At 41.0% G+C, this 23,719-nt stretch overlaps 1 protein-coding gene across 2 annotated transcripts; it reads left to right on the top strand.

Moving 5' to 3' along the window:
• The first annotated feature begins 13,438 nt into the window (after positions 1 to 13,438).
• On the top strand, positions 13,439 to 23,457 carry LOC106574521 (obg-like ATPase 1). 2 transcript variants are annotated; one of them, XM_014150447.2, is made up of 12 exons: positions 13,439 to 13,592; positions 13,680 to 13,764; positions 14,456 to 14,553; positions 18,720 to 18,863; positions 19,016 to 19,143; positions 19,401 to 19,576; positions 19,828 to 19,908; positions 20,015 to 20,112; positions 20,445 to 20,585; positions 20,676 to 20,772; positions 20,865 to 20,987; positions 22,592 to 23,457. In XM_014150447.2, exons 3-12 carry the CDS (start codon positions 14,456 to 14,458, stop codon positions 22,697 to 22,699), a joined length of 1,194 nt encoding a protein of 397 aa, XP_014005922.1. In that variant the 5' UTR covers positions 13,439 to 13,592; positions 13,680 to 13,764; the 3' UTR covers positions 22,700 to 23,457. The 2 variants fall into 2 exon arrangements, with proteins under 2 accessions (XP_014005922.1, XP_014005921.1); XM_014150446.2 differs by having other exon boundaries at positions 13,465 to 13,764.
• Positions 23,458 to 23,719: the final 262 nt, after the last annotated feature.

Here is a 23,719-nt window from a genome sequence, read left to right as displayed (position 1 = left end):
TTTTGTTGTAGTCCTTTCTTATTGAGTGTGACTGTGCCTTCCATACTGTAGTACAGAGGTCAAGTCTCCTCTCCAGAGTGTTGCTTCTTCTGGTGGCGTTTCTGTCCTTCATTTGGGAGAAGCTTTGTCCACATTCTGATCAGTGGTACGGTTTCTCTCCAGTGTGCATTCTCATGTGTATTATGAGAGTTCTTTTGGAAAAATATTTTTCCACAGCAGGACCACTGGAAAGGTCTCTCTTTATTATGCACCCTTCTCAAATGACTCATCACATGAACGAGAAAAAGTATTTCCACATTCCGAGCAAGGATAGGCTGCTCTTTCACCAGAGAGTTTGAACTTGTGTGCTTGCTTGTGACACTTAAATGTTTTTTCAAGAGCAAAACTCTTCCCGCAATCAATGCAGTAGTACGGTTTCTCTACAGTGTGTATTCGCTGGTGCTCTTCCAACTGTCGCAAATTTGTAAAACCCTCCCCACAGTCAGTGCAGAGGAATGGTATTTTTCCACTTCCAGTGTGTATTTTTTGGTGTCTTTCAAACTTTGCCTTTTTTAAGAAACACTTTCCACAGTCAGAACAGTGGAGTGCCAGTTCTATGGAATGTACTGGAAGGTGTGATCTTAGTTTTGCCATGTCCGGAAATCTTATCACACCTTGAACAGCTGTAACGTTTCTTTTCCTTGTGTGTTAGTTGATGTTGTTTAAGCCTCTTCTTTCCTGCAAAGCTTTTGTCACAATTAGAGCAGTTGTAAGGCTTTTCTCCTGTGTGTGTTTCCTGATGTCTTTTAAGATGATATCCGTGAGTAAAACTCTTATTGCAGTCGGAACAGTGGTGACACTTTTCCCTTGGTGAGATCTTCTGTGTGTTTTTGCTGGTGCTTTTTCAAAGACCATAACAGTTTGAATCTCTTCCCACAGTCGGGGCAAAGGTATGGCCTTTCTTGACTATGTACTTCCATGTATATTTTTAGTTCTTCCGGTTCAGAAAAACTTTCATCACAGTAAGGACAGTCACCCTCTTTCTTATGTGTCCTCTAGTGACTTTTCAGAAGATCCGAGCGGGTAAAACTTTTCCCACAATCAGGGCAGCGAAAATGTTTCTCTCCCGTATGTGTTCGCTGGTTTATCCGCTTTAGAAAAACTTTTACCACTATAAGAGTACTCAAGAACCCCCAAAGTATGTTTTTGTTGGTGCATTTCAAATGCCTTTAACAACTGGAATCTCTTCCCACAATCTGGACAAAGGTATGGCTTTTCTCCAGCATGTACATACATGTGTGTGTTCAGATCCTCTGGTTTGGAGAAATGTTCTTCACAATGATTGCAGTGAAAGTATTTCCCTTTCATATGCTTTCGCTGGTGGTGTATTTTCAGATCATACAACTGAGAATAACTTTTGCCACAATCAGAGCAGCGATGAGGCTTCTCTCCCATATGTGTTCATTGGTGTCTTTTAAGATGAAAAACTTGTGTAAAGCTCTTCCCAAAGTTGGAGCAGGGATGACGCCCCTCACCTCCATTAGAACTCACAATAGGGTCATCGGAAGTATCATGATGAGGCTTCTCTCTGTTCTCCTGAGTTGTTTGGGGCAGTTGTCTTTCTGGGTGCTGATTTTTCCCAAGTTCAGGCACACTGTCTACATTTGCTGCACTGCTGGTAGCTTTGAAGGTATTCTCCAGCTGGTGTTTTTCAAGCTTCTCCAATATGACAAAGTTGTCCACACATTTAGTGGAGTGAAAATTATGTTTGTCTTTCATGTATATTTTTTGGTGTGACTTGAGATAATCTAATCGAGCAAAACTTCTGTTGCAATCAGAGCAGTTGTGAGGCTTCTCTCCACTATGTGTTCGCTGGTGTCTTGTAAGATCCCTCACTTTTTGAAAACTCCTACCACAGTAGGTGCAGTATTGAGGCTTCTCTCCTCCAGGACTGAAATCCTCAATGAAGTCATCAGTATCTAGGGGCTCCTCTTCATTCTCCTGCGTTGTTGTGGTCTTTCTGAGTTTTGATTCTTCTTCTCTGATAGGCACTGAGAAATTACTTTTTGCTATGTGACAGGACACTGTTTATATTTGCAGTGTTGCTGGAAACTTTGAAGGAATGCTCTGGCAGGTCCTGTTGCTTTTTCACAAGTTTAATTTGACGAATGCGTGTGACAGCTTTATCCAGTGTTAGTTCTGGGTCCGTTTGTAATTGCTTGGACAGTCTTCTGTCACGTAAGCCCATGACTAGTCTGTCTCTTATCATCTCACTGAGCAGTGCTCCATAACCGCAATGTTGTGACAAACAATGAAGTGCAGTGATTAAAAATCATCAGCTGTCTCTCCTGCTTCCTGTTGGCTTTGGTTGAATTTAGTTCGGTCTAATATTACATTCCTCCTAACTGCCAAATGTCCATCTTGCTGCTCATTATTAGAACTGTGGAAGTGTTCCCGCTCGATCAGGTTGTCATCTTGCAGGTCTTCTAGGGTGTCCATCTTCTCTGCCTGGAAATACATTTAAAATAGCATAATTACTAGTAGGCCTATAGTCTCTGTTCTCTAAAACAATTTTGCAATAGATAATATAGCCTACTTTTCATTACGGTTCAAGTCCAAATTAGAATAGATAGCATATACAATAAATAGCTAAACAAATAACTTAAATACTACTGTAAAGATGTGAAGACCCTAAGTCTAATAATTTGAAATACCTAGCAGTATCAACATGATAATGATGATTTGTCATTAGGTCTAAAGATCACCATGATATACAGTGAGGCAAAAAAGTATTTAGTCAGCCACCAATTGTGCAAGTTCTCCCACTTAAAAAGATGAGAGAGGCCTGTAATTTTCATCATAGGTACACTTCAACTATGACAGACAAAATGAGAAATAAAAATCCAGAAAATCACATTGTAGGATTTTTAATGAATTTATTTGCAAACTATGGTGGAAAATAAGTATTTGGTCAATAACAAAAGTTTCTCAATACTTTGTTATATACCCTTTGTTGGCAATGACACAGGTCAAACGTTTTCTGTAAGTCTTCACAAGGTTTTCACATACTGTTGCTGGTATTTTGGCCCATTCCTCCATGCAGATCTCCTCTAGAGCAGTGATGTTTTGGGGCTGTCGCTGGGCAACACGGACTTTCAACTCCCTCCAAAGATCTTCTATGGGGTTGAGATCTGGAGACTGGCTAGGCCACTCCAGGACCTTGAAATGCTTCTTACGAAGCCACTCCTTCGTTGCCCGGGCGGTGTGTTTGGGATCATTGTCATGCTGAAAGACCCAGCCACATTTCATCTTTAATGCCCTTGCTGATGGAAGGAGGTTTTCACTCAATCTCACGATACATGGCCCCATTCATTCTTTCCTTTACACGGATCAGTCGTCCTGGTCCCTTTGCAGAAAAACAGCCCCAAAGCATGATGTTTCCACCCCCATGCTTCACAGTAGGTATGGTGTTCTTTGGATGCAACTCAGCATTCTTTGTCCTCCAAACACGACGAGTTGAGTTTTTACCAAAAAGTTATATTTTGGTTTCATCTGACCATATGACATTCTCCCAATCCTCTTCTGGATCATCCAAATGCTCTCTAGCAAACTTCAGACAGGCCTGGACATGTACTGGCTTAAGCAGGGGGACACGTCTGGCACTGCAGGATTTGAGTCCCTGGCGGCGTAGTGTGTTACTGATGGTAGGCTTTGTTACTTTGGTCCCAGCTCTCTGCAGGTCATTCACTAGGTCCCCCGTGTGCTTCTGGGATTTTTGCTCACCGTTCTTGTGATCATTTTGACCCCACGGGGTGAGATCTTGCGTGGAGCCCCAGATCGAGGGAGATTATCAGTGGTCTTGTATGTCTTCCATTTCCTAATAATTGCTCCCACAGTTGATTTTCTTCAAACCAAGCAGCTTACCTATTGCAGATTCAGTCTTCCCAGCCTGGTGCAGGTCTACAATTTTGTTTCTGGTGTCCTTTGACAGCTCTTTGGTCTTGGCCATAGTGGAGTTTGGAGTGTGACTGTTTGAGGTTGTGGACAGGTGTCTTTTATACTGATAACAAGTTCAAACAGGTGCCATTAATACAGGTAACGAGTGGAGGACAGAGGTGCCTCTTAAAGAAGTTGTTACAGGTCCGTAAGAGCCAGAAATCTTGCTTGTTTGTAGGTGACCAAATACTTATTTTCCACCATAATTTGCAAATAAATTCATAAAAAATCCTACAATGTGATTTTCTGGATTTTTATTTCTCATTTTGTGTGTCATAGTTGACGTGTACCTATGATATAAATTACAGGCCTCTCTCAACTTTTTAAGTGGGAGAACTTGCACAATTGGTGGCTGACTAAATACTTTTTTGCCCCACTGTAGCATATTGATTGCATAGGCTAGTGATCTAGGCTAGAGAAGGTTCATTGACAGTAGTGGACATTTTCATGTAAAAAGCCCCATGATCACTAGCACGTGAAAATCATGGGAGCACATCAAATTTGGTGCCAATGAACGATGTTTTTTTTTAGTTAGGCTATATATACATTTTTTGACCATTTCTCCATCCTAAAATTTGGAATAAGCCAAGGCTTTGATTTCTGGTCAAACAGAAGAAAAAGGGGTCTTTAGAAAACAACATCTAGGCGAACAAGTCTTAAAAGGTATTAGAAATACAGTACCAGTCAAAAGTTTGGACACACTCATTCAAGGGTTTTTCTTTATTTTTACTATTGTCTACATTGTAGAATAATAGTGAAGACATAAAAACTATGAAATAACACATGGAATCATGTCGTAACAAAAATAGTGTAAAACAAATCAAAATATATTTGAGATTCTTCAAAGTAGCCACCCTTTGCCTTGATGACAGCTTTGCACACTCTTGGCATTCTCTCAATCAGCTTCACCTGGAATGCTTTTCCAACAGTCTTGAAGGAGTTCCCACAAATGCTGAGCACTTGTTGGCTGCTTTTCCTTCACTCTGCAGTCCAACTCATCCCAAACCATCTCAATTGGTTGAGGTCGGGTGATTGTAGAGGCCAAGTCATCTGATGCAGCCCTCCATCATTCTCCTTCTTGGTCAAATAGCCCTTACACAGCCTGGGGTCATTGTCCTGTTGAAAAACAAATGATAGTCCCACTATGCACAAACCAGATGGGATGGGGTATTGCTGTTGTAGCCATGCTGGTTAAGTGTGCCTTGAATTCTAAATAAATCACACAGTGTAACTAGCAAAGTACCATCACACCACCTCCTCCATGCTTTACGGTTGGAACCACACATGCTGAGATCATCCGTTCACCTACTCTGCATCTCACAAAGACACGGCAGTTGGAACCAAAACTTTCCAATTTGGACTCATCAGACCAAAGGACAGATTTCCACCAATCTAATGTCCATTGCTTGTGTTTCTTGGCCCAAACAAGTGTCTTCTTATTGGTGTCCTTTTAGTAGTGGTTTCTTTGCAGCAATTCAACCATGAAGGCCTGATTTCATGCAGTCTCCTATGAAAAGTTGTTGAGATGTGTCTGTTACTTGAACTCTGAAGCATTTATTTGGGCTGCAATTTCTGAGGCTGTTAACTCTAATGAACTTGTCCTCTGCAGCAGAGGTAAATCTGGATCTTCCTTTCCTGTGGTGGTCCTCATGAGAGCCAGTTTCATCATAATGCTTGATGGTTTTTGTGACTGCCCCTGAAGAAGCTTTCAAAGTTTTTGACATTTTCCGGATATACTGACCGTCATATTTTTAAAGTAATGATGGACTATCGTTTCTCTTTGCTTATTTGAGCTGTTCTTGCCATAATATGGACATGGTCTTTTAACAAATAGGGCTATCTTCTGTATAACACCCCTACCTTGTCACAACACAACTGATTGACACAGGTGTGGTACTGTACATCCAAACAATAATGTTAAAGTAAAGACCCCTGCCAACTAATATCAACATTTAGACTTGCAGAAACTATTTCCCTTCTGTAAGTTTAAGAAATATTGCCTAGTGTCTTGGCATTCTGTTACCAAAAACCCACCTTTTTAAAAATTTTTTTTTTTTACAATTTATTAAGTAATTTAAAGTGCATCATTCTGTTGCCAAATCGGTAAAAGAATGACCAAAAAAATCTGTAACAGAATGACTGCAACTGAAATAGCTACAATGGGAATTCATAGTAGTCACAAACTGTCCTCTCTTCTGCTGGCATACTGTTATGTTCAGCTCATAACTGTTTACTTTCTCTTTCTGTCACCTGGTGGTCAAAGCAAGAGTGTCAGAATCTGGACAACCCCTCCCTCTCTCTTCTCTCTCCAGTTAATGTCACCGCTCCCAGTTCTTAATGACACCTACTCATGAGCCCCCTCTTTCAATTGACTGTAACCAGCCCTCTCACCCACTGAGCACCTACCAACACCGGACATCCATGGACATTTGAAAAGTAGTTGAAATTTGGTCAGTCTAAATCTGAACCAATCATAGACTTCTGTTTCACAAGTTTGGACAGCACAGTACAGTAAATAAAAGTAGAGTATAGGACAGTACAGTATGGTGCTCTACAATAATTAAGTACAGTAGCGTACACTAGAGTAGAGTACATTTAAAATGTACTGTATTTTACTCTTCTGTGCTATACTTTGATGTACAAACTTGTGAAACATAGATGTCTATGATTGGTACAGATTTTTCTTAAAGCACTTTATAAAATACAATTGATTGATTTGGTTTGGACCTACCAAATGTCCTTTTGTTTGCGAGCTCATTAGAATAATAGCCAGTCTGTAAAATAATACCCAAACATGCAAAGGAGGATATTACATTTGTCTACCTTTGTGTCTATTCAGCATTTCTGTATAGTACAGATCAGGGACAGGGAGCCATGATATCATTATGTTACTGGGTGTTAATCCACTTCACTTACTGTTGTTCAAATACCAAAATAGATTTTTTTCAAACTCAAGGTGTTATATCATTGCTGACACGTATTCTTTCTGCAGACATCTTTGAATCTTTGGAGTAGATATTTCAGTTTTTGGAAAATGTTGTTACATAAGAAAAACGCTGGGAGATTTTACCATTTTGTTACCAACATTTACATCTGCACTGTTCTTCGAGTAAATGTGCTTTTGTACATTTTTTGTGTAAATTATTTAAAGTAGGCCTTGTGCATAGAGCTGTGTGGTTTGTTTAACTTTGCAGTCAACAGTTATTGTTTGGTATACTTTTAAAGTGAAAAATAGGATCTCCGCGTCACAGTCTGTTACCATAGAATTGACAGACTACTCTTCATCTCGGTTCTCCTGCATTGGTTGGGGTAGTCCTGTGTCTTTTTCAAGTTCCGCCATTTTCTCTGACGTATTTTGAATGACAACAGAAGGGGTTCGGGTAAAACCAGAGGCTGCAAACCACCGAAGTCTGCTATGCTAATCTATACAAAATAGTTTTTGCTGGTAGTCATTTAAGCTTTTGGTTAGATTTGCATTCAAAGTGAAATAAAATAAAAAAAACATATCTCACAAGATCATTGCTGCTGCACGTGTATCCACTGTCGTGTTAGCTAATCCTTTCTCCACGTGTGTGTCGTGAACAACATTAGCGTCATCTGCGGTTCGCTGTCAAAATATCAGTCCCTCATTGAAACCGATGCAAACTGATAAACATTTTGAAAACATGCCACAATTGGACTACATAATGCTAAACAAGGTTGAAATGTTATATAAATTCTCTAAACACATTTAATTGGTAATTAAAATGAGGTGAAATTGCTGTATTCGATGTATTTGAATTCAGAATTGCTTTGGGGGCATACATATATGCACTGTGCCCCCTAAGGTATGTAATGGGCACCCATGAAATGGGGTATCAGCCAACTCAGTGATCACCCCACAGTCAAAGCTTTGCAATAAAAGATAAGAGGCTAATATTTGTGTAAACTCATAGTTATGGCCGTAACGGGAGTAAATGTAAGAGTTTCGCTGAGCAAATCCAAATTTTGTCAGTAACAAATGTATTTTGATAACGCTTTCAGAGCTGTCTATGGGAGTGAACGTTATTTATAATTAGAATTTCATGGAAAATGGCTGGCTCTCCCTTCGGAAAAATATATTTTACCTAAACCCTCCCCATACCCCAAATAATAATTAAAAACGAAGTGGATAGCAGAGAACATGTCTACCGTTTACCCTCACTTCTTGGACAGACCAGAGCCTTAGTTAGATATGCAGTTTTAGAAACTGTTCTTCATCCTGTAAGCATTATATGGCAACGCAGGAATACTGAAGGTTGTGTGTTTGCAGACTAACGTGGACGAGAGTAGGTGTGGAATTAATCTATCGTCGTATTTGCTGGGCCGAGTAAAAACAATGCCTTTTATAAACATTTCATGCAATTGTACTTCATTTTACATATTATCAGAATCCTATTTTAATACCACACAAATTGCAGAAATGTCAAGGTAAGAATGGACAGAAAGATGGACATATGTATTCATCGTATCATGTTTTTCCAATGCCGAATCAGTATGTGTTTGCAATTAAACTGTCCCTGTTTGCAAATAATTCAATCTGAGACGTCATTAGGAATCTGAGCATGGTACTTTCAAAAGTTAGGTCTACTCTGTCCAGGGTGGAAAGGTAGTCCTATCTACGCAGAAAAATGTAAACTTTGACTGCTGGCTACTCTTCTTCCGTGGCTTAACCCAACGAGATAAGGGCCCAAGTGTTTCATTAAAGCTCTCTGGGTTCAAACATCTTCTATTGTACAGAAAGCGAATAGCTTAATCAATTGATTACTCCCCAAGCAAAGTATTTTTTTGTGACTATAGAAGGCTGTAACTCAGCCTCTGAATGTCTCTGATACACAACAGATGCATCGGAGTCACGTCTTTCCTGTGTAAACTTGATTCTAGCATAAAGCATTAAGGACCAAAGTGCTCTTACAGATCACTGTATATAATCGGATCCGTTGTATTTTCTTAAATCTTAAGCGAACAAGGGGTAGGCCTGTGCTTTATGATATTTTTATTAATACAAGGTAGGCCAATGGTATACCCCCTCAATTCGAGTCTTGGTTTTAATTTAGCCTACCTCTGTGTCAGTGGGCTGTTATTTAAAGGGAGCATGGTGGGTGGAGGAATTGACCTACAAGTCTATGGATATAGCAGCCTATAGCCTAATTTCGTCTGTCAAACAGGTAAGCCTACCTCTTATTTCTTAAAGCCCTCTTGTTATTAGTAAAGTCTAATTAAAATTAAGACTGTTAAGGATCCTCCCCTTTTATTTTCAATTTTCGCCTGAAATGACATACCCAAATCTAGCTCTAGACCTGAAGCAAGGATATATTCTTGATACCATTTGAAAGGAAACACTTTGAAGTTTGTGGAAATGTGAAATTAATGTAGTAGAATAACACATTAGATCAGGTAAAAGATAATACAAAGAAAAAAAACATGCCTTTTTTTTGGTTTATACCATCATCTTTGAAATGCAAGAGAAAGGCCATAATGTATTATTCCAGCCCAAGCGCAATTTCGATTTTGGCCACTAGAAGGCAGCAGGGTATGTGCAAAGTTTTTTAGTCTGATCCAATGAACCATTGTATTTCTGTTCAAAATGTTGTATCAAGACTGCCCAAATGTGCATAATTGTTTTATTAATACATTGTCAAGTTCATAAGTGTGCGCTCTCCTCAAACAATAGCATGGTATTCTTTCACTGTAATAGCTACTGTAAATTGGACAGTGCAGTAAGATTAACAATAATTTAAGCTTTCTGCCAATATCAGATATGTATATGTCCTGGGAAATGTTCTTGTTACTTACAACCTCATGCTAATCACATTAGCCTACGTTAGCTCAACCGTCCCGCGGGGATCCCACCGATCCTGTAGAGGTTAAATTAATTATGCCCACTTGAATTTGCCTACTTTCAGCACCATGAACTGTCCATTTCCAATTGATTGTGCTGTGGCTGCTGCTTCAAATTTCAGCACCACAATGCAAGTTAATCAAATCTGGCTTATTGTGAGGTCAATAACTCTGAAATACAAGATGAGCAAGAAACACAGTTTTTAATAAAATAAAATAAATTATAGTAAATTCATGCTATCAACCTCCGGTCCTCCTGATCTTTGCTCTCTCCTTCTCAAACTGAACAGAACTTAGGCTTATTTTCGGGAAGAAGCCTTTGACTCTCCTCCTAAACTGCCACCGTAGGCCTACACAACACAGCTATTGTCTAGGCAGCACCCAAAAAGTTTTTGATCAGCAAGAGCTGAGCAGGCCGGGGCTCAGGGTTGGAATATCCATTTCAGTGTGTAATGCAGCCTAGTTTTTTATTTACACCATCAATACATAGCCTAATAGGCAACTCATTCCAAAACACTGAGAAATATGAAAATGTCATCCATTACAAATTACATGACCATCCCCTGGACTAGATTTAAAAAATAAATATATGCTAAACCTTCCCCTTGACTGAAGAAAAGCATGACCCTTCCCATTTTCCTCCAGGTACCAATTATGTACATTTCGATCCATCCCAAATGTGAGTTTGAATCAGAGCTTCCTGGGCCTTGGATAGGAGACAAGTCATACTCGGTCGCCATCTCAGATACTGATTCAGCTGTACTGGCTAATTTTGCAATTTTAAAGTTTAAAACAAGCTTCCTTATATTTGTGTTTATTTTTATTTAAACAGTGCATGGATGTTAACTTTTATCTCATCTGAGGTTAAGATAAAATACTGAGAAGGTTTAAATACAAGGTATTGTATTAGCTAGTATGAATATTTGAAATACAGAGGATGTATTTTCAGTACTTTCTGGTCTTTTACAGCATCTGGCTGTATTTTTCAGGTTTTGAAGATTTTAAATTCACCCAGGCTCAAATGTTATGGTCCCAAAGAACGTCTGGAAGGCGGCCATGCAATCAGGCAAACAGTTTCTCTGCGATTGCAAGAATGCTGCAGTTGGGTGCTTTTGATGTTGAATCATTGTTGCTTTTCAACAATTGTTGCTTTTTAACAATGTGAAAGGTATGTACAGATATTGCATAGACCGTTGAATTACAATTACTGGAAGGGACCTAGGCCCTTAACTATGGCTATAAAAGGGGCACAGCTTAGGGGGTGAGGGGAGAGATTTCTCAGGCTCAATATAATTTTGTCTCCAAGTTCGAAGAAAATCATTGAGCCATTTTTGGGGTTGTCTTCATCTCAAAATGCACATTCAAGGATAACAGGTGTTGTGAAAAGAGAATACTTGCTGTTCACCCAAACCAACACTGTTTCGAATGGGAATGTCTGTTTTACTAATTTGAATTATACTGAAAAAATATATAAATGCAACATGTAAAGTGTTGGTCCCATGCTTCATGAGCTGAAATAAAATATCCCAAAAATGTTCCATATGGAAAAAAAAGGGTTTCTCTCATTTTGTTCACAAATTTGTTTACATCCCTGTTAGTGAGCATTTCTCCTTTGCCAAAAGAATCCATCCACCTGACATGTGTGGCATATAAATAAGCTGATTTTAATCAGCATGATCATTACACAGGTGCACCTTGTGCTGGGGGCAATAAAAGGCCACTCTAAAATGTGCAGTTTTGTCACACAACACAATGCCACAGATGTCTCAAGTTTTGAGGGAACGTGTAATTGTCATGCTGACTGCAGAAATGTCCACCAGAGCTGTTGCCAGATAATTGAATGTTAATTTCTCTATCATAAGCTGCCTCCAATGTTGTTTTAGAGAATTTGGCAGAACCTCCAACAGGCCTCACAAACGTAGACCATGTGTATGGCGTTGTGTGGGTGAGCGGTTTGCTGATGTCAAAGTTGTGAATAGAGTGCACCATGGTGGCGGTGGGGTTATGGTATGAGCAGGCATAAGCTATGGACAACAAACACAATTTCACTTTATCAATGGCAATTTGAATACACAGAGATATCCTGACGGGATTCTGAGGCCCATTGTCGTGCCATTCATCACCATCACCTCATGTTTCAGCATGATAATGCACGGCCCCTTGTCCCAAGGATCTATCTGTACACAATTCCTGGAAGCTGAAAATGTCCCAGTTCTTCCATGGTCTGCATACTCAGCAGACATGTCACCAAGTGTGCATGTTTGGGATGCTCTGGATCTACGTGTACAACAGCATGTTCAAGTTCCCGCCAATATCCAGCAACTTCGCAAAGAAATTGAAGTGGAGTGGGACAACATTCCACAGGCCACAATCAACAGCCAGATCAAATCTATGCAAAGGAAATGTGTCACACTGCATGAGCGTGACACCAGTCACACCAGACTGGTTTTCTGATCCCCCACCCCTGCCTTTTTTTTTTAAGGTATCTGTGACCAACATATGCATATCTGTATTCCCAGTCGTGAAGTCAATAGATTAGGGCACAATTCATTTATTTCAATTGACTGATTTTCTTATATGAACTGTAACTCAGTAGAATATTTGAAATTGTTGCATGTTGCATTTATATTTTTGTTCAGTATAGTAAACTTGAAGACAAAAAGGGAAACATTATGTAAAATGCGAACCTGGTATTCCAACTGTTTTTAGGCTACTAAAGCCCAGAATTTACCGTGCGCAACGGAGTTTTGATAAAACAGTGGAGATCGAAAATGTCGATCTGATAGTCACACGCTGCTATTTATCGTTGACCAGCAGATGTCCCTGATGTTCATTGTGAACAGATAATGAAGCTCCGATGAATGAACCGTTTTTAGGCGCCGAAACCTTCAGAAAGCCTTGTCAGAGAGAAGTTTATTTTCCCTTTTGTAATGTAACTATTTGCACATCGTTACAACACTGAACACAGCCATAATATGACATTTGAAAGGTCTATATTCCTTTTAAACTTTTGTGACTGTTTTTACTGTTCATTTTGTATTGTTTATTTCACTTTTGTTTATCTATTTCACTTGCTTTGGCAATGTAAACATATGTTTCCTATGCCAATAAGCCATTAGAATTTAATTGAAAATGATATTAGAGAAAGGAAGATATAGGAATGCCATTGGTCAATGCATGAGGGAACGTGTAACGCCCCACCCAGCAGACTGTTGACCAATCGCGTTCACGTTGTCATGCTACGTCACCCAATGTTGGGTTTCTGAGCTAGCGTCATTCACTCCCATTTCCCCATCTCCTCAAAGGGATCAACTCAATTCAAAGGGCTTTATTGGCATGGGAACATGTTTACGATGCCAAAGCAAGTGTAACAGGTTAGGTATATCTGGCCTCGTTTAGGTGTCAATGAAGGAAACCGCTCGGGCTGATCTTCTTCGTTGGGGTTTAACGGCTGTTGGCATCCAATATTATATTGCATTACCGCCACCGCGCGGGCTGATCGATGTTGAATCAATTACGTCATACTGCAAACGTGTTGACGTTTCTCTCCGTTTTTCGCTTGACGTGTTATTGGTTTTCGTCCATTGAGAATGCGGAGACGCAAAACACTTCCGATATGCTGTCTATTTTCTAGGGTTTCCACTATATAGCACAGCCACAAAGTCAAAATTGTCCATATCGTAAAAAAATTGTGAAAACAAAAAATATATTTTGGGTTTTAATTTAAGTTTATGCATAAGGTTAATCACACTGCTGAGGTTAGTTTGAAAATCACATTTTAATTAAGTTAAATTAATGGGTTTTTAACTTTGTGGCTGTTTTAACTAGTGACGACCCTTTTCTAGTTTCGCTAGCTGTGGAGCAGTGTGAACAAATTTCCGAACAGATCTATTTTCGTAGATAGCCGCCCAAAAAGAGACCGAAATCAAGGTAATATAAACATATAGCTCGTTAAATACATGCTTGTTTGGTTATATATTCGACCTTGCGAAAATGGTTCGTTGTATTTTAATAAACAGCAACGTTACTTGACATAGCTAGCTAGTTGGCTAGGTAAGTTAGCATGCTGACAAGCAGAATGAATGGGACTTAGGGCCATTCCGTACTAGCAAGCTAGCTTCTCCACATGTGTTTTAGCCTGTTTGCTAGTTAGCTATCTATGCAGTTGGTTAGCTGCGCCAACTGGCACGTCTGTCTTTTCAAATTAGGTTGTCGTTTGTGTCAACTTGAGTAGCTAGTTAGGTGTTGAGCCAGCGATATGAAACCGGGAAGTTATCCAAGATAAATGACTATTAACTAGGTAGCTATGTGACATGTCATCGCAGGGTATAGATTGCTGTCTGTATTATTTGCCAGCAGTATTCCAGACGCAACTACACAGGTTGGGGTCTAGTTCAAGGCAATGTGTGTCATTGCGAACCCAGCCTTGAATGTTATGCGAACCCAGCCTTGCTAATGTGCTAAGCCATTGTAATAAGTACAAAAACTAGTGACAGGTCGATGTCAGAGTAAAAGAGAACAGTAGCTAGTTAATATTAAGCATGCCCCATAATTTAGTTGTTTGGTTCAAGAGTTGTGAATTGTTTAATTTCTGTTGCTAAATGTTTTGTTGCTGTTGCAGATGCCTCCAAAGAAGGGAGAAGGACCAAAACAACCACCACTGATTGGACGTTTCGGGACTTCTTTGAAGATTGGGATTGTGGGATTGCCGAATGTTGGGTATGGACATGACGACAATTTAGTAGTTGCCCATGGTTGTAAACTAGGGTTTGGAGAATCATTAGCATGATTGACACTATAGGGCCAACTAGGGTTGCATATTTTGGGGAATATTCAGAGGAGGAAACTACGTGGGAACATATGGGAATTAATGGAAATATATGCAAATTAATATTAATACCATTTAAATGTAGATGTTTTTTGCATTGGATATATTTACCATATCATATGGAGACAGAAACATAAATATTTTACCTTCTCATAAGTAGATATCGTCACTTAATGCCTAGGTTTACCTCCACTGTACTCACATCCTACCATACCTTTGTCTGTACATTATGCCTTGAATCTATTCTTCCACGCCCAGAAATCTGCTCCTTTTACTCTCTGTTCCGAACGCACTAGACGACCAGTTCTTATAGCCTTTAGCCGTACCCTCATCCTACTCCTCCTCTGTTCCCCTTTTGATGTAGAGGTTAATTCAGTCCCTGCAGCTCCCAGCACCAATCCCATTCCCCAGGCGCTCTCATTTGTTGACTTGTGTAACCGTAAAAGCCTTGGTTTCATGCATGTTAACATCAGAAGCCACCTCCCTAAGTTTGTTTTATTCACTGCTTTAGCACACTCCGCCAACCATGATGTCCTAGCCGTGTCTGAATCCTGGTTTAGGAAGGCTACCAAAAATTCTGAAATTTCCATCCCCAACTACAACATTTTCTGACAAGATAGACCTGCCAAAGGGGGCGGAGTTGCAATCTACTGCAGAGATTGCCTTCAGAGTTCTGTCATACTATCCAGGTCTGTGCCCAAACAATTCGAGCTTCTACTTTTAAAAATCCACCTTTCCAGAAATAAGTTTCTCACCGTTGTCGCTTGTTATAGACCCCCCTCAGCCCCCAGCTGTGCCCTGGACACCAAATGTGAATTGATTCGGAGTTCATACTGTTAGGTGACCTAAACTGGGATATGCTTAACACCCTGGCCATCCTACAATCTAAGTTAGATGCCCTTAATCTCACACAAATTATCAAGGAACCTACCAGGTACAACCCTAAATCCGTAACCATGGGCACCCTCATAGATATCATCCTGACCAACTTCCACATCTGACCACATCTATCATATGGTGTCCAGGGCACAGCTGGGGGCTGAAGGGGGTCTACTTGCACATCATCATCTGCACATCTATCACTCCATTGTTAATGCTAAATTGTAATTATGTCGCCTCTAGGGCAATAAATAGGCCATAATCGTCTACATTTGCACACACTGTACATATATTTTTCTATTGTGTTATTGACTGTATGTTTGTTTGTTTTTGTGGTTTTTGTCGCACTGCTTTGCTTTCTTGGCCAGGTCGCAGTTGTAAATGAGAACTTGTTCTCAACCGGCCTACATGGTTAAATAAAGGTAAAATTTAAAAAAAATACTTAATTGCAAATGATTAAATCCTTCCAATAGAAATAAAAACAAAAAACTATTTAGTTACGAATTGAACTTTAATTAAATGAGGTGACTCTTCACATGGGACGATTTCGCTGAACAACAAAAGGAAGGGAATATTGAATGATCCCCAATGGTTCGTCGCATCTCCCAAAAACATTTTCAACATGTGATAGTCTAGAAACTAAAGCTTTGGTTGTCTTCCTCCCAGGCTTCCCTGGACCTCCTCAATGTCCACCTCTTGAACATTAGACTCTGAGTCCTCATCTTCACTGTCACTTTCCAACCTTGTTGAGGATGGCTTGTTGTCAGGCTCAAAAAGCCTCAAATTTGCCTGGATGGCCACCAATTTTTCAACCCTTGTATCGGTCAGCCTGTTGCGTGCTTTGGTGTGTGTGTTCCCAAACAAGGACCAGTTGCACTCTGAGGCGGCTGATGTTGGTGGGATTGAGGATGATGATGATAGAGGCAACAGGGGAAAGAGCCTCTACAAAGTCCCTTCCACCAGGTGGCTGATGAGATATGTTGGCACGACTGCCATATTACATTTTCATCCCAAAGCCCTTGCTTGGAAGTGTACTTCGCCAGACTGCCAAGAACCTTGCTCTCATCCAGACCAAGGTGGCAAGGCACGGTAGTGATGACACCATAGGCCTCGTTTATCTCTGCACCAGACAGGATGCTCTTGCCAGCATACTTGGCAGAAGTCTTCACACTTTTTGATGTATTTCAGAACTGCAGTTTCCTCTGCTTGGAGCAACAGTGAAGTGGGCAGGGCAGTACAGATTTATTCTCTTACATCTGCATGCAGAGTCTGAACATCAGACAGGATGGCATTGTCTCCTTCAATCTGTGCAATGGCTACTGCTATAGGTTTCAGGCTGCTTACCACTCTCTCCCAAAATACATCATCCAGGAGGATCCTCTTGATGGGGCTGTCCATATCGGCAGACTGATATTGACATTTCTTGGAGAGACTCCTTCCCCTCTAGGAGACTGTCAAACATGATGACGACACCACCTCAACGGGTGTTGCTGGGCAGCTTCAATGTGGTGCTCTTATTCTCACTTTGCTTGGTGAGGTAGATTGCTGCTATAACTTCATGACCCTTCACATACCTAACCATTTCCTTGGCTCTCTTGTAGAGTCTATCCATTGTTTTCAGTGCCATGATGTTCTTGAGGAGCAGATTCAATGCATGAGCAGCACAGCCAAAGGGTGTGATGTGAGGGTAGGACTCCTCCACTTTAGACCAAGCAGCCTTCATGTTCGTAGCATTGTCTGTCACCAGTGCAAATACCTTCTGTGGTCCAAGGTCATTGATGACTGCCTTCATCTCATCTGCAATGTAGAGACCGGTGTGGCTGTTGTCCCTTGTGTCTGTACTCTTGTAGAATACTGGTTGAGGGGTGGAAATGATGTTAATTATTCCTTGCCCACGAACATTCGACCACCCATCAGAGATGATTGCAATACAGTCTGCTTTCTCTATGATTTGCTTGACCTTCACTTGAACTCTGTTGAACTCTGCATCTAGCAAGTGAGTAGATAAAGCATGTCTGGTTGGAGGGGTGTATGCTGGGCGAAGAACATTCAGAAATCTCTCAGATGTGAACCAGTTGCATACACAGCTCGAGCAAGACATTCATCAGCATTTCTCTGACTACGTACCTCCATTGAGTCAAAAACACTTCTGATTCCAGGAGGACCATGAGCTCTTGCTATTAATAAGGTGTCTGATTCATCATTTTCACCTCGAATAGAAGTAGAGGGACTTTTGTCAGAGGTTGCTTGTTGTGAGCGCTGAGGGAACTTTATGCACTTGGCATCTTTGTTGCATTCTTCTTAACATATGATTTAGCACAGTGTTTGCAAATGTACACAGCTTTTCCTTCTACGTTAGCTGCAGTGAAATGTCTCCACACATCAGATAGTGTCCGTGGCATTTTGCTGTAAAGATTAGAAAATAAATAGTTTAAAAAAACATACAGTTCCATGTACAGATAAATAGTTAAGCAGTTAGATTAAGCAACTCCTTTGTAAGATAAATGTTTTAAAGTTAAACATGTATGGAAACTGGTGAATTAACACTCCTCAGTTAGCAGGCTCAAACAAGCTAAAACCCACATGGTAGCAAAAACGAACTAGCAGAAATTGTTAGAAATGATTTAAACACACTTTGCTGTAGGCTACTATTTACTAGTTAACAAAAAATCATGTATGTCATATAAAACATATTCACCCCACACAGTATTGTAATCAAAACTTACCAAAAAGCATGTAGTCCTTGGCTCAGACAGTGTAGTAGTGTGGGCTCAATAGCATCTCATAAGTGTGCAAGATCTTGAGAATCAGCTGTACATGTGATGGAAGAATGCACTGTGCATGCAGAGGGTTGGAATTCCATTGAATTTGCGATAGTTTAACCAAAATATGCCACAAGACCTATAATTGCCCTATGTGTATCCCACAAAAAGGGTTCACTGTTATAAGCTAACTTTGTTTGATGAATTTAAGCAAAATTCCCGGGCTTAAGTTTCCATGGAAAGTTTCTGACCCTTTGCAACCCTAGGGCCAACCCAACCTGTACTGTGCTGGCTGCATGTCAGTACAGTGCAAATCAGACAACAGTATCTGCTTTGGTTGTTCAGAAGACCTTACCATGCAGATGTCTTGGGCTGTAGAATAGTGACAAACTTTGTCTTGTCATTTTTGTCTACAGGAAGTCAACATTCTTCAATGTGCTGACCAAGAGCCAGGCCGCAGCAGAGAATTTTCCCTTCTGCACTATCGACCCCAACGAGAGCAGAGTACCCATCCCTGACGAACGCTATGACTACCTCTGTACCTTCCACAAGCCCCTCAGGTAGGGTTGTGTTTGTGAGCAGAGTGCACATTCATGTAGAACGTTACAACTACTTCTGCACCTTCCACAAGCCTTGGCAATGTGTGTATGAGTAAACGCTCTGTACATCAAGTTTGTGTGTGTGTGTGTAACTTCTCTTTCTCATTGGACAGTAAAGTCCCAGCATTTCTGAATGTGGTGGACATAGCTGGGCTGGTGAAAGGAGCTCACGCTGGACAAGGACTGGGCAACGCCTTCCTTTCTCACATTAGTGCCTGCGACGGCATCTTTCACATGACACGTGAGTTTAACACACACTCGCAGAAACACACACTTAAACGCTCACTGTAATCCTGGTGTACATTTGTAATGCCAAATCCGCATTAAAACCGCAAGCATGTGGAGTTTCCATTCTAATCAATGGGGCACTCACACCTACTCGATGCTAGCACAGTTCAGATGTGCATGAACAATATACTCAATTCCTATTTTAGCAGCTTTGTGACATCTAGCACCATTGCATAACCTGGACATAATTGTGTGTTTCTGTGTGTGTAGGTGCGTTTGAGGATGAGGACATCATCCATGTGGAGGGTAATGTGGACCCAGTGAGGGACATTGAGATAATCCATGAGGAGCTACGGCTGAAGGATGAGGAGTCTCTTGGACCAATCATAGATAAGTTGGAGAAGACCGCCGTCAGAGGAGGAGACAAGAAACTCAAACCTGAATACGTGAGTAGTGTGTGTGTGTGTGGGGTGGTTAATGAGTGCCCTATTGGGTCTGAGACTGAGGTCCGAAGCTGTGTGTGTGTGATTCAAGCGCTTGAAACACTTTTCCATGTCCTCTCATAGATTGTTTGAGACCCACAGGCGTGCCTAGGGAGAAGGGGCCACGGATAAAATCAGAATTCAGCATTTGTTTACTCATGTTCTCTCCTTTCATTCCCTTCTCTCGTTCCCTTCTTCCCTCATCCCTTGCTCAGGACATCATGTTGAAGGTAAAGAACTGGATTTCGGAGGAGAAGAAACATGTCCGCTTCTACAATGACTGGAATGAGAAGGAGGTACGACTATGTGTGTGTGCTCACAAAAGAGAGGGAGCAGAGTACCATTAGTTGCAAGGGCCTGTATACCAGCACACACATATAACCCAGTGTGTTGTGTATGCAGATCGATGTGCTGAACAAATACCTGTTCCTCACGTCCAAACCCATGATCTACCTGGTCAACCTCTCAGAGAAGGACTACATCAGGAAAAAGAACAAGTGGTCAGTGGGTTCTCTTTCTTAATTCCTTATTTCCTGTCTTTCTGAATCTTATGTTATTTGGGTTGTGATGCCTGGCAACCATTATCTGAGGAGCTGAAATGCTACTTGTTGAGGGTCTGAACTTTGCTTGCAGTAGGGGTTTATTTTGTGATTGTGGCATTTTGTGCAAAATAAACACAGACAGTTTTGTATGCTCCAAAAACCCTGATCATGTTTGGTTTATTAAAGAGCAACTTCAATCAAAAATCAACTTTGTTATTCTAATATAGAGGATTTTTTTCTCTATGTATATACATAGGATTGTTTTCTCTTAAATATACATTCTTTCCCAGGCTGATTAAGATTAAGGAGTGGGTCGATGCCCATGACCCAGGAGCTATGGTCATACCAGTGAGTGGAGGACTTGAGGCCAAACTACAGGACATGACCGACGAGGAGAAGGACAAATACTGTGAGGAGGCAAAGACTCAGAGGTACACACACGGACAGATCAAACACGCAATGAACACATTTTATGATATTGCAAACAGTTACCTTAATAACTGTGCGTGTGTGTATTGCAGTGTACTAACTAAGATCATTAAGACGGGTTATGCAGCTCTGCAGTTGGAATATTTCTTCACAGCAGGACCAGACGAGGTTAGAGCGTGGACTGTCAGGGTAAGAGACACACCGTTTGGTTATCTCTCTCTCCCACAATGAGGTGCGGGTGTGACTATCAAAGCGTTATGTATTACTCCTCTGTACTACAGAAAGGCAGCAAGGCGCCCCAGGCGGCAGGGAAGATCCACACTGACTTTGAGAAAGGATTCATCATGGCAGAGGTCATGAAGTTCCAGGACTTCAAAGAAGAGGGCACTGAGAATGCTGTCAAGGTGTGTGTGTACTTGTGTGAGGCTGAGAGAAAGATTTACTGTGTCATAGGTGTAGATGGCATGCCATAAGTACTTGTCAAAAGTATTTTGTCTGATCTTATCTGGATAAGACCATCTGATAAAGATGGCTCTGTACTGGATGATCTCTGTTTTGCGAGCTCTGACCCAACTTTGCTACTTTGTGACTATTGGCGTTTATTTTTCCTTTATTTTCACAGTGTATCCATTATCATTTCTTATAACCAACAATAACATCATATCAGCAGTTACTTATCCTAATCCAGCTTCAACTTTGACTCATCTGCCGTGGGCTCTTTCTGTAATTCCACCCCAATTTTCCGGGTACCCAAGGGGAAACGTTGGCTTTACAGAGGGGGAATCCTGGTGAGATTAAGGCGAAGGGAAAACCGGCCACCATTTCCCTCCATTCTCTTTGCCAGTAATAAAATGAATGAGATTTTGATTGTGGATTTGCTACCAACGAGTCTCTTGTAACTGCAATATTCTCTACTTTTCTGAAACATTGCTTTTGGACATGGCTATCCAACTCAATGAATTCTCCATTCATCGAGTAGATAGGACAGTAGATTCATGGAAATTGAGAGGGTGAGGAGTGTGCCTCTATATCAACAACAACATGGTATTCTGACTCGAGCGCAAGCACGCCCCCATCCACATCGACAGGGCTGCAGTGTAGTGGGTCGAGCTTCAAGTTCCAAATTACTAAGGACTTAATGGTCCACACACGCGCAGTCATGAAGAAGCCCCCCCCCCCAGGAGGTTGGACAAGTTTGGCATGGGCCCTCAAATCCTCAAAGATTTACAGCTGCACCATTGATAGCATCTTAACTGGCTGTATCACTGGTAGGTATGGCAACAACACCACCCTCGATCCTATGGCTCTACGGGGGTGCGGACAGCCCAGTACATCACTGGGGCTGAGCTCCCTGCCATCCAGGACCTCTATATCAGATGGTGTGAAAGGAAGGCCCGGTAAATCTTTTGACTCCAACCACCCAAGCCATAGACTGTTCTCTCTGCTTCCGCATGGCAAGTGGTACCGGTGCATCAAGTCTGACACCTACAGGCTCCTGAACAGCTTCTATCCCCAAGCCATAAGACTGCTAAATAGCTAACAAAATGGCTACACAGACTGAGTTGACCCTTGTATTTTTTTCTATACACACTCACGCACACTGACACTCCAACACACACAACATTTATACTGACTACACACACACACACTCACATACAATCTTAATTTATGCTGCTGCTACTCTGTTTATCATATATCCTGATGCCTAGTCACCTTACCCATATACATATCTACCTCTATCGCTCCAGTATCCCTGCACATTGTAAATATGGTATTGGAACTGATCCTGTATATAGCTTCTTACTTTTTTGTGTTCTTCTTATTTTTATTTGTGTGTGTTTGTTCTACCTTGTTATTTTTTAGTACTACATTGATATTGATCACTGCATTGTTGGGTTTAGAGTTTGCAAGAAAGGCATTTCACTGTACTTGTGCACGTGACATTAACTTGAAACTTGCTAAATGACTTTGTATAGTCAAAGTTTTTCTGGTTTGATTTGTCCCATAGGCTGCTGGGAAGTACAGGCAGCTGGGCAGGAACTACATCGTGGAGGATGGAGACATTATATTTTTCAAATTCAACACACCCAATGCACCCAAGGCAGCGAAGAAGTGATGGGACCAACGCGACCAGTACAATAACACAGGGTTCTTGTGTTATTCCTGTCTCATTTTGTCCTCGAGGGCAGCAGTGTCTGCTGATTTTCTCCCCTCTCCCTGATATTATGAATGTGAGGATAGAATTAGGATGATTGATTAATTCTATGTATGGTAGGATGAAAATCAAGTGCACACTGCAACCATTGAGGTCAGTACCAGGTCCTGAAGTGTTTCCTGGTCAGTTTATTTGGTCAGGAAAAACTCCTAGCCCTAGTCAGGACTGATTGGAACAAGGAGGGACCATTATTATTATTTTAAGTAAAGTAGGCATCTCTGACCGTGCCTGACCAGAAACCACTGACGTGACTTCCGTATTTGCCCCACAATACAAAATCTGCCCTGGTGCCTTTTTTTTGTTTTGGCTTGGGACCCTGATTATCACACCTACCCATACACTATTATATGAAATGTATATCTTTGCCCACCTCACAAGACATTGCTGCAACATTGTGAATAAGAGGAAGATATAAATCAGTCTTCTGACACCCCTGGCCATGTTCATATTTGTGGAGGTGAATGTTGCTTTCATTTGTTCTGGTTCCGAAAGGAAAACATCAACAAGCTAGCTAGCTACTAAGCTAAACAATGGAAGGTGCACAATCCATGGCTACAAAGCTAGCTGGCTAACTAGCTACCTACTCTGTAAGTTAGCTTGATGTGCTAGAAATGAATAGAAACAAGTTACTAAAATAAATGTTTTATCTTCTGAATCAATTTGTTTATCCTGTCTTGAATGTAGAAGTTTTAGCATTTTTGGGAGGGAGATCACACACTATCTCAGACTTTGTCAGTGGATCAGGTTGTCTCCATGGTAACCAGACACTTTCTGCCATACAGTACATGCCTTCAAGCTACCATAAAACCCCTTTAAGTATACCCTTACCTAAGGAAAACGTTTGAGGGACTCTATGCAACACTCCAATTCCCTTAGGTAAGGGGAAATTATAAGATGTTTTGTGCAACTGGGCCCGGGCCT

This window comes from Salmo salar, chromosome ssa16 (genome assembly GCF_905237065.1).
Source record: "Salmo salar chromosome ssa16, Ssal_v3.1, whole genome shotgun sequence".
In the NCBI taxonomy this organism is placed as follows: Eukaryota; Metazoa; Chordata; class Actinopteri; order Salmoniformes; family Salmonidae; genus Salmo; species Salmo salar.
The sequence above is the reverse complement of the archived record's forward strand: the minus strand, read 5'-3'. Positions and strand labels throughout refer to the sequence as shown.

What these genes read in the sequence shown, in the direction of transcription:
- LOC106574521 (XM_014150447.2), top strand. Translation starts at nt 14,456, where the DNA reads ATGCCTCCAAAGAAGGGAGAAGGACCAAAACAACCACCACTGATTGGA. An exon ending in CGGCATCTTTCACATGACAC is followed by an intron (nt 19,144 to 19,400) that starts GTGAGTTTAACA and finishes CTGTGTGTGTAG; the next exon opens with GTGCGTTTGAGGATGAGGAC. An exon ending in AGAAACTCAAACCTGAATAC is followed by an intron (nt 19,577 to 19,827) that starts GTGAGTAGTGTG and finishes TCCCTTGCTCAG; the next exon opens with GACATCATGTTGAAGGTAAA.